The sequence below is a fragment of the Trachymyrmex septentrionalis genome, unplaced genomic scaffold, assembly GCF_001594115.1.
Source record: "Trachymyrmex septentrionalis isolate Tsep2-gDNA-1 unplaced genomic scaffold, Tsep1.0 scaffold87, whole genome shotgun sequence".
In the NCBI taxonomy this organism is placed as follows: Eukaryota; Metazoa; Arthropoda; class Insecta; order Hymenoptera; family Formicidae; genus Trachymyrmex; species Trachymyrmex septentrionalis.
In genome coordinates this window covers 1091121-1102727 of record NW_017306059.1, presented here as the reverse complement: position 1 = coordinate 1102727, position 11607 = coordinate 1091121, and the positions used below count along the sequence as shown (strand labels likewise).

The 11607-nt window shown below is 32.2% G+C and overlaps 3 protein-coding genes across 3 annotated transcripts in view; 1 reads left to right on the top strand and 2 right to left on the bottom strand.

Moving 5' to 3' along the window:
- LOC108755405 (solute carrier family 22 member 5-like) overlaps nt 1-161 on the bottom strand; it is a 24659-nt gene extending 24498 nt beyond the window's left edge. Inside the window, exon 1 of the mRNA XM_018498372.1 lies at nt 27-161. The gene's annotated coding sequence lies outside the window, so the exon portion shown is untranslated. The remainder of the gene's footprint in view (nt 1-26) is intronic.
- Nucleotides 162-3618: 3457 nt separating this feature from the next.
- On the top strand, nt 3619-8526 carry LOC108755241. Its single transcript, XM_018498142.1, has 9 exons — nt 3619-3949; nt 4862-4942; nt 5040-5088; nt 5174-5258; nt 5328-5459; nt 5561-5752; nt 5814-5989; nt 6081-6619; nt 6695-8526. The coding sequence occupies exons 1-9, from the start codon at nt 3839-3841 to the stop codon at nt 8213-8215; spliced, it is 2886 nt and encodes a 961-aa protein (XP_018353644.1). The 5' UTR covers nt 3619-3838; the 3' UTR covers nt 8216-8526.
- A 1289-nt stretch (nt 8527-9815) lies between these two features.
- Nucleotides 9816-11607, bottom strand: part of LOC108755406 — a 6562-nt gene continuing 4770 nt past the window's right edge. The window contains exon 3 of the mRNA XM_018498374.1: nt 9816-10124. Coding sequence (XP_018353876.1) covers nt 10065-10124 — 60 coding nt within the window. The 3' untranslated portion in view covers nt 9816-10064. The remainder of the gene's footprint in view (nt 10125-11607) is intronic.

Genomic DNA, 11607 nt, shown 5'->3' with positions numbered 1-11607 from the left:
ATTATATATATATATATATTATTCACGTGTAAATCGATGCAAGACAGTTTGAAATTCGCTGTCCACTTTTACGTCACTTTCACTGCACACGTGATGAATAAATTCAAGATAAAATCAGAAAATGACACGAACTTCACTTGACGGCCGACTGACAAAGATCTGAGTCATAATATGCTTTCTCTTCATTCCAAAGCCACGAGGTGAATCGAACAAAGCGATCCAGTCTAACACGTGATTAACACGACACAGCGACGGATGATTACGTGATTATATCTATCCGACGTAATCGATCTTCAAATGTGTTATCGAACAGTATCGAAATGTGTTATCTTAACATAAAAATGTGCGCTTTGTTGATTAGTTAAAAGTAGAAATCGGAATAGAATTTTAGATTTTATATTTCTGATGAGTCAAGCACACGTTATATTGCAAACTACAATATTATTTGCAATTCATTAACTCGCTACAGTTGTTTGCACAGCGAGAAGCCAATTTCGCAAAGCAATCATAGATGCGTAAAAATAATGATCTTTTTTTTTGCAACCAAAATTAAACGTTTACATTTTTCATTTACATTTATACAACGTGCGCCATCCGAGCCCCTACGTCTCGTCTTGAATTTTAACGTAACGCCTATATCTATTTTAATTAACAATAAGATATAAAAAATTTATTCTGTGAAATGTAAATTTTTTAATCAATCTTTTATTTAATAAATCGCTCCGCATTTTTTCCGAAATATATATTTTTTTTATTACTATATATGCGTGCATTACAAGCATTTGCTTCTCGCTATTTCAAAAATGTAGATAATAAAACGAGCGACATCGTCGATAGTTAGTACTGTACATTTTTCAATAATTAATATTATACATTTATTCATGTAGCACATTGTTTCCGCATATTTGCCCACACCATTATGACTTATTCACGTTCAAATAGTTTAACCCCAATTCACTCCACCAATTAAGTTAATTTGCCCAGTATATGGTACTAATCCATCTACAGTTAAATAAGATCAATAAATTTAATGTGAAAGTATGTACATAAATGTTTTTGAGGACAAAGATGTGATCATTTGTGTCATATCATTTAATTCTTAACGGAATCCTAAAGATGATTAGTCGTAATGTAAGTAGGACTTACACACATACGATTTACGTGTTATTGACACATCACTACGTACTATATTATTATTATATCTCACGCATACATACACATAAATTTTTGTACAACAATAACGTTCTAATTAAACGTTTAAGCCCAATTTTAAGAATTCTATGTCGTTTCTTCTCTCTCGTACAAACTATTAATCTGTACACTAATATTTCGTATAAATTGCACAGTTTTTATATGAAAATGTTGTCACGATGTGATAATGTTGTCACGATGTGATAATGTTGTCACGATGTGATAATGTTGTCACGTGATATGGCTCTCGAACACCATAATGGACTAAGAAATAATAAAAAAGATCCCAATTTCAAATTTTTTTATCGTTCTCAGCATAAACTCCATCTTACAGATACATATTAATGCGTACGCTTTTATCCTAGAAAAATTTCAAATCTATAAAAAAGGAAACAGTAATTATTATACAAAAATTAACTTGGAATTTGCGTTAATTATATATTTTCGATTTATATTTTATATTGATAAGGACCCGAAGGGTTGAAACGTATATTTTAGTTGTTTTGTTACATTCACACGAAAAATAAAGAATGTTTGTGCATCGAAATAGCTGATGTAGGCTCTGATGGGCTTTTTTACAATTTTCACTGATTGTCTATATAATTTGATAAATGTTATTTATAAGCACTTACCATTATCTTATCATTATCAAGTCAAGATGTCTCGAGTTAACAATAAATGTAGATCATCGTAAGAAAACGAGATTAACATCATGTATTGAAATATCGTTATTCGAAATTAATCTCTTAATTGTCTTATTAAACATGTCTTATTAAAAAAGCAAATTTTTATAAAAATTTCTTTCTTTTTCTATGACTTACAGGACCAATTATGTCAGTAAAAATTTTTTATTTTTGAATGGAATAAAATTCCATTTTTTATAATTTTTTAATCTGTCTGGATTGTGATTTCAAAGATCTTAAATTCCACAGCATTTACTACTCGTTAAAACAATATAAAAAAATGAATAAAATAAAAATGTACATTAAAATTAGCGAATCGAATATTTTTAGCAATGTTTCGTAGTGTGCTACTATGAAATTTCACAGAAAATCAGAAAAATTCATAAACAAAATAACAAATATGCATTTGATTTAGAGTGTACCATGTATAACAAATTATATGAATATGTTTAACCCTTTAAAGCCCAAACACTTTGTGAAGGCACTTGTGTTTTAGTCTTTATAACTGATTCTGAATCAACACCAAAAAAATCATTAGAGATACGGATCTATCATAGCTTTTCATGCTGAAAAACCATTCACCAAATCCGTTCACCTTTTTTTCATTATCCTCGGTTTTTGAATTACTTGATATAATACTTAATAAATCGCAAGTTTCCATTTTTACGAAACCTGTTTATTTATTTTGTATTCAAATCAATCATGTATGTACTTCTAATTCAGTCCGTCATCGCGGTTTCTCACTCTACGGTAAATATATAAATTATATACATATGTTTCACACACAAATCTTTAATTTCCCGATACTAATTATAAACACGTATCTGAAAATAATCTCTCGTTAAGACGAATTTTCTATTTTAATGAAGAAGCTGTTCGTCTACTTTATAGGTATTCGTTGGTTATGTATTTCTAATTTAATCCTTATCACGTCCCTTATTTCTCGTTCCGTAGCGAACGTTTAAATTATATATACGCTTCAAATCTCTTATCTCTTTACATTAATTATAAACACGTATCTGAATCTCTCGTTAAATTTTCTTTTTTAACAAAAAGCTGTTTATTTATTTATATTCTAAATTACATACGCTTCAATTATCTTATTTCTCAATGTTAATTAAACACGTATCTCTTATTAATCTCATATCACAAGTTCTTTTTAATAAAAGCTGTTTATCCATCTTATATTTTTTTCGGTCACAAGTTTTCAATTTAAGGGCAGGAGCACAAAGTTGCGTATCGCATAATATACATACTGCATAAAAAAATGAATCGATTAAAATCCTTCACTTCCTTCCTACCCATGAAATAAAAGACTCTGATTTTTTTATCCTTTATGCATTATATATCATACAAAAGTTTTTGCTTCGACCTTAAGGCCGCAGCACAAACTTTTACATAACATATAAGAAAATCAACGAATCAAAGTTCCTCTTTTCCGTGAAATGGAAGGAAAGAAAGGATTCTGATTAGTTGATTCTCTTATACGTTTTATGCAAGATCTTTGCTCTGACCTTAGGATATATCCACACAAAAATTATTCAATCACATTTCTATCATAAGGACATAAAATACGATTGTATAATTTATATATATATATATATTTACCGTTTAATTATACACAAGTTGTATGAATATACTCTTTAATCTTCGCTCCATTTGAAACGGCCCCTTGCGCCGGAATTACAAACTATTTCTCCCTCTCTAAATCTCTTCTCAATGACGTCATGGACGCAAAAAAATAATTCCTGTTAATGATTCCCGTAATTCACGCAGCTACGAGAAAGCGAGGGTAAATAAACATACGTGAAGGTATTCATCAGTCGTCATTGACTGGCGCGCATCGCTACGCATCAATATTCAGTATTCACGTTTTGTCACCGCAGGCAATATTGACAATGCGTGTGGATACACATACACGTATGTAACTCGTGCAGTTACTCCGGACATTGTTACGCGAGATTATGGGCAGAATAACGCGGAGCTCGACCGACCAGGAGAAGCCGCAGCGGAAACGACGGAAGAAGGACCTCGATCGGATACACTCGAAGATCCTGCAGGCCAAACGGAAGTTGGTAGGTCGCGTTTTCAATTCCGTCCTCGATCCTTAAAATTGCGACCTCGTCGCACTGAATCCCAAGGACGACAAAGATACTTAAACCCCGTTATATGGTTACCTAAAGATTACAGGTTACCAAGAAATTCATGAACGTATTTAATTGCTGAATCTCTTAACCTTTAATCTGTAGGTAATCATAAATTAGGTCCGTTTTCTGTAGCTGTAACTAATATACACTTATAAAACTTGGAGTGAAATAAATCTAATTAAATAAGAGAAATACTAAAATGAAATAGATACATGTTTTATATTTGATGAAAACGAGAAAGTTTGCAGCGGCCGGAATAAAAAAAACAGACCTATATTATGTGAAAACGGCAAGTTGCAAATATCTTGATACTCCATATTTATGGTAGATCCGCTGAATGTGATAGTCGTGCGTATTACGTAAGCACGATCGTTTCGCTACAATGTTTTCTGACTTATAACCGATTAGATTTTTTGCATGGAAAAAGCGACGACATCGATTAATGGCAGTCGTTGTCGTTTCAAAAAGCGCCGCGCTGTTTAGGTGGCATGGAGACGCAGTAGCTTCCGTGAGTGTTAGGTTAGTATCAACGTCAGGTGTTTACTGGCACTGTTTACCGGTCCTCGTGAACGATAATCCCTCCGTTTGCGTAGCTCGATCGAGACTATTAACACGCGTTATGCTCTCAGTGAAGTTTAGCTAAGACCGTGATCGAGTAATAATCTCGTAGAATTCTCGTAATCTGTGAAACTGCCTTTCAGAGAGAGAAAATTGTGGCTTAGAGACCAGAGAACTTTTATGTACTTTTAGATAAGTTATACTGCTGAAAGAAATGTAATTTGCACTAATTTTGATGATATTATTCTTGTGATTAATATAATAGCTTCAAATTTATTACAGGATAAGATTGGAAAGGGTGATAACAAAGAACAGAAAAAGCAAGGCCGAGCAAAAATCTGCAATAGACTTTTGCCAGAACCCGTAAGTAATTTTATTTAATATTTATAAACCTATTTTTATTATCTCAATAATATTCCCATTATTTATTAAACATATCTGAACACTACTATTGTTTCAGGCTGCTGGCATATACAGAAATGGTGCAAAGGGTAAAGACATCCAGAAAGGTAATATTCGTATTGAAACTCATTTGTTGTAACAATGAGCACAATGAAATGGTACAATTGTTTTAATCCTTATAATATCTTACAGCAGAGACATTGGAAAATACATACCATAAAGCCCGGTTAAAGGCAGATGCGTTGAAACTTCTCAATGGCGACACTCATGAATCTGAGTAAGTGAATTACTGATAAAGTTTGATATAATGTATCACGAATGGATACATAACCATGTTATTTTATAGATGTATAGTGGATATACCAATACAGAATGAAATTATTAAACAATCAGCAAATAAAGATTGCATACAAAACAATTTTGAATCGAACGAACTGTGTACTCAAGAGCTAAGTCCTATTCTAGGAAACAGACAAAGGTACGTTTATTGTTTTTAATAGGATGATATGCAAATTTTTTTTATATAAATATAAAAAAAATTTTATGTAAATATATTACACACATATATTAATATTGCAGTCAAAATCAGAAGCCATGTCTTGCTAAAAAGAAAGGTGAAGAAAACATTTTTGAAGACACAAATTTCAACAAAACTAAAAAACAAAATATCAATGACAAATCAAGACACGTTCAAAAAGAAGATATATGTAAACGAAGACTGTTCCAAAATGATAAAGAGCCATCAGAAACTATCATTACTAATTCAACAGAGTAAGTAACATAATTATTAAATGTAATAAACAAATATATTGTATCAAATAAAATATTCTAGAATATTTGATGATACTGAGCTTACAAAAGAAAATAAAACTAGTGACAAAGAAACAGAGTTGATAGGTTCAAAAAACAACAAAGATTTATTGTATGACCCATTAAGTCGCTATATGGAATTCTGCAAAATCTCTGCCAAAAATTTTGAAGCAGATATTCTACAAAATTATTCCTCAGGTATATTATATGTATATAGAGTAATTGTAACTTGTGATTATTTTTCTCATTATCCAGTAATTTATTAATCATTAACCATTATTTATATTAGATCCTGTTACATCAACAATTAAAAAATTAAAACATGCTTATGCTGATTCTTTTCGTCAACAACTTTTGCGCAAAAAGAAGAAACAAGAATTCGAAAATACAAACCCTACACATTCTGTGGAACATCAAGCTTGTGTATCTTCGGACACTTCGCAATTATCACCTGTTGAATTCGAAGTTCCTAAGTGTAGCAAAAACCGTGCTATCGCAGCTCGTTTCCAAGAAGGTGTATCTCACAAAGATAACAAATTCCATTTAGTACAAAATACTAAGCTTAAAAAACGTGATGGCACAATGGGTTATAATTTTACATCTTGCTTATTACGAAATACTGTTATATCTAGTAGTAATACAAATAGCCTCGTTGTCGAAAATTGCGAAAACGGCGATAATCAGTATTCAAGACAATCTAAAGACATCTGTCAACTTGCGAAATCAACAAATCTTTTTGTCGTAAACGAAAAAGATTCAGTCCAAATGGATTCTCAGAAAAATCCTAACTACGGTAATCATCTTTTAAAAAATAAACGGCGTGATAAAGTTAATTTTTCTTTTGACATTCCTGATCATAAAAATTTACGACATATTGATAATAATTCAAAATTCTTAGAAAAGTCAATATTTTTAAGTGATCCTGTACTTTCAGAGAGACATTTTTCGAATGATTATTGCCATGAAAAATTGCCTATTACTGTTTCCGACAATTGTGCACTAAACAATATATCTAAAAAATATAATAACAAAATAGCAAATAACTGTGAGGTAAAGAATGTCAAACGAGTACCTGCTATCCTACGTCGATGTGTCGACATTCCCGTTAATAAGCCTAATCATTCTGTACAAATTAATGGTGATGTGGAAGGCTTACATAAGAAATATGAAACTAACCTATTTAATAGAAGTAACAGTATCAAAAAGGAATTATGTGAAACTGCATTCCCAAATACATACACAAGTTTTCCTACTCCTAGCATAGTAAATGCGATAGTTGATCAAACGAAAGTATTAGAGCCTCAAATTGGATCGATGAAAATAAAAGATTCGCAAGAATCTCAAATCGAACAAATTAATGTAAATATACATGCAAAGGAATATAACGAAAGAAATGAATTTCATCGATACCGTAACTTTTTGTATCCACGACCTTTTGAAGTTTCATGTAACAGAAATACTGAAAAATTGTTTCAACAAGAACAAATCTCACCAGATATAAGAAAATCTCTTTATCATTCAAATAATTATCACCCGATTAATCATCTTCAAAGCGTAAGTTTATCTAATTTCAATGTAGAGCCAACAAAACAGTTTTCTCATCAAACTAAATTACATATATGTGAAGCCAATAAGCAAGAACTTTATAGAAAAAATATTCGTGATCAAAATCAAAATATCCTTTTTAATAATGTTAACGACAGAGCAATACCACCAATATTAAACATCACCCAAAATGTTCAAGCTGAAAAAAGATCTGCGGAATCATGTCGGGAAAATCGATTTGGTAAAACAGACGTAAAGTGTACCAAGAATCAAATTAATGAAAATGCGTGTCATTGCAACGAACAGTATATTTATTTCGATTCTGCCAATTGTTCACGTAAATATAAGGAACAAGCGCATCGTTGTCATAAAGAAACTGCTCAGCCTGAAAGTTTATGCGACACAAGAGGCTATAATAACAGCGTAGATAATTGCATTAATTTGTCTAGTTCTACGCAAAATGTACCGTTGTTAACCCTGAGGCAAAACGATGATCTATATATGTATCCGAAAACGATCGATGATCAGCATCGCGCAGTGTTATTGCAAAATGTTACTCAACCTGTAAAATACTTAGCTGTCGAAAATGGTTCGAATATCCAAAAAATTCCTGTGTATATAAATGACAGAAGTGTTAGGATTGCGGAAAATGCCCCGTTGAAAGTAATAGCTGTAATGGATCCAAGTGTCCAAACAAAAACATTTCCGCAAGAAATTGCGACAAAGGTAGTATCATTACAAACAGATAATTTGCACTTTAATAATTTTGCAACACGTAAGATAAGCGATCGATCTTACGTAAAGCATTTAGATTCTGCGAACGCGATATTGTTAAATCCAGATTCGCAATCTAATATGTGGTACGCTCCGAATTTGTAATGTATACATGATTACAAGTACACCGTAGTATGCACCAACATAGTTGATTGTAGCGTCACAGCATATCGATCATATTTCTTGCGAGAAATATTGTAGTTGCAAGAAATGCGTGTGCTTTCCCTTCCCATACATATAAACATTTGTTATTAAGATCAAAGTTATAAGTCTACCTTGAAAGGCAAAATTATATTTACTTATTTTATAGACTAAATATTTTGTGGAAAGATAGGAACCTCTTGGAAAGAGGTATGTTTCGCGAATAAGAGGTATATATATTTTCATAAATGCTTTATGATACTTGTTAATAATTTATACACACTACATAATATATATGTGTGTGCACGCGCACGCGTGTGTGTGTGCATTTTTGCTTATTTATCTTTCTACAAATGTGAAAGATAATATACTTCTAGTACTAGGTATTTTCTTAATGAATAATTAATATTTGATTTGGTATGGAAAATGAAAGTACAAAACTGCCTGTGATAGTTGGAACATATATGTATTATTATGTTACCGTTAAGTCATAATTCTTGGACACATCAAATGTTTAACATAGGAGAAATTCATTTTCGTCAATCTCACAGCAATATCGATACATATATTAGTGAATTTCTGAATAAGTGTGATAAAGGCTTGTAAATAAATGTCGCAGAACGCAAAGTGTATACGGCAGCAAGATGGCCTTGCTAATAAATCCCTAATATTTTCTAACTCTTTAGTTCGGAGCGGGTTAATTGTGAAGCGCAATTAATTTTTTCACAAGAATCTTCTGCTGAAAGCACTCGCTTTGCTTTTTATTCTTTCCATTAAATTCGAAATAAATATTTAGAGATATCGATATGACAACATAGAGCGTGCACAAGGCGAGAAGGAGACGTCTCTTCGTGACGGTACGCGATACCAGAAGACCGGATCGACGTTGATTCCATTATTATTACGATTTGCTTTAACGCGTCAACGTCGTGCGGAGCGATTTGATTAAACGCGAGTACATTTTCTTTTACAATCACTTAGGAAGTACTCTAGGAGGAAGTCTCTAGGTACACGTGCCCGTTCCTTGCCAAACGATACGATCGTTCGTTCCTACCGGTTCGGCGCGCGACGGCGAAGTCGCGTGTTTACTCTGGGAATGAAGTAAATAGATCTCAGTCTTCAAAATTACTTTATTGTACCAAAATAAAGTCGTTAAAGAGTTAATTACGATCTCGCGGAAATCGCTCAATATGAAATCGTAATACATCATCTGTGTGTTGGTATATAGCTGGTAGATGCTTATAGAACTGAAATTATCCAAGTCGGGTATTTTCGTGCGCCATACACAGCGGCGTTAAAATGCCATAACTCTCTTACGAACTTTATTTATAACATCCTAAAAGTTCGGACACCTTAATTTGTACTTTATGTGAGGATATCTTGGTTACGATAGACCTTGCTAACCGATTTTTAGTGTTAGAACCATGCCGTGTCCTCTCGGAGATTAAATATCGAGCGGCCGTATTCTCTTCTGGGAAAGAGAGAAGGAGGTAGAGAGAGAGAGAGAGAAAGGAGGATGATAGAAAAAGAGAAACAGAAGCGAGAGAAAGAAGGGGGGAGACAGTGAGAAATAGAGAGACAGAGGGGGGAGGGGGAGGGGGGGAGAGAGAGAGAGAGACGGTTCTTAACGCGTTCCCCTGAGTTTGATTTCAATATGAACGTCTCTATGCGCCAAACATAGAGAGAAAACAGTTTCCGGAAAATAGATTAATGTAGGAGAAAAAGATATCGAGATGAATATATAAAGAAGTAGACGTATCAGACTTGTGGTTTTATGTACAGCTTGGAGATTCATCGTCAACAAAGAAAGGAATTAGCGTCCTCTCGCCCATCGTAGTATGGCGTCCGCTAACACATCCAGATGCGGGTTCGTCTGAAACATATATATATATATATATATATCAGAATACGATTATATTTTCTGTCGACTTAGCGTTTCGTACGAAAAAGGAAAATGAAACTTGTATGTATGCATGAAATCCATAATTCTCGTTTCGCGACTTTTCTACACGTTTTTGTGTGTGTTGTTCGTATAATACCTGAAATTAATAAGTGAAACAGACTGAAAGATATTTTGCTAAAATATCTAAAAATTTAGCTAAATAAAAAAAATCTGAAAATAATTTTGTTTAACTATTACAATAATTATGTAGAACGTTCGTAAGCTAGAATATCAACACGTTTGCAGTAATGCTCATTATCTTTAAGCGGTCTATTTATAATTATTTTAATCTAACAAAATTATTTTCAGATCTGGCTAAATATTTAGATACTTCAGCAAAATCGTTCTCTCCGCATATAAAATATAAATCTTCATGTACTGTTTTCACGTCTGTACACTGTTAAATCTATATTGTTAAATTTAACCTAATGTCGCCACTGCTTTTACCCAATTATCGTTGTATATTTTATATTAAAGCAGTAGTTATATTTGATAGTATACAATATTAATTTGACACTATATAGTGTCAAATTGTTACGGTATGTATCAAATATCGTTTTAGTATAAAATAGCGATATTTAGTAGGAGCAGTGACGACTTAAATTAAGTTAAATTTGACACATAGATTTAACAATATAGCTTATCATATTAGATCTGATATTCAAATATCAGATCAGTATTTTTAATATACTATTAATATATTTGATACGCTATATACATTTCTATAATGAATTTCTCAATCTTTTAATTTTTTTATTAATCTTGAACATTATCCTCTTATAAGGATAAAAGATAGTATTTTTAAATCTGAAGTAATATTAATATGTAGTATATTAGTTTATCTAGGGACCTTTTTTTCTGTTGTGCTGATAGCATCCCCTTGATGTGGGAACGCTGAAAAGAAAATTGGGTAACTCGAATTTATCGACGCGCAAGCTATTTTCCACACGTTCGAGCAGATGGTGTGTGAATTATCAAAAAGATTGTGTTCCCGTATTTTGCTCCAAAACCGCCAGAAAATGCTACCGGCGAGTCAGAAAACGAGCTTTTGATATTACACCTACGGTTAATGCAAACACACGCTTCCATTTTCTTTTGAACTTTATAACGAAAGTCATTTTAAAAGTTCAGCAGAGTTTTACATAGAAAATACATATAGTCAGACGTATCTTTTAGCTTTAATCAAATGATGAAAATTTAAATAGAATTCTCGCACTTTACTAAAACTTCCTTCTAAATTTATTTAGATTTTGTTAACAGGAAATATACGATATTTATTTCCAAATTTAAGATAAAAAAAATCATTCTGTATTTCGATTGGTTTTTTTCAAAGGTTCATCAAAATTCTTTCATCGAATTAGAAATAAGAGATCCGAAGTATATATGTATATGTATGTGTGTGTGTGTGTGTGTG

Coding starts and splice junctions, on each gene's coding strand:
- LOC108755241 (XM_018498142.1), top strand. CDS start 3,839: ATGGGCAGAATAACGCGGAGCTCGACCGACCAGGAGAAGCCGCAGCGG. Junction 5,089..5,173: donor GGGTAAAGACATCCAGAAAG/GTAATATTCGTA, acceptor AATATCTTACAG/CAGAGACATTGGAAAATACA. Junction 5,460..5,560: donor ATTCTAGGAAACAGACAAAG/GTACGTTTATTG, acceptor TTAATATTGCAG/TCAAAATCAGAAGCCATGTC.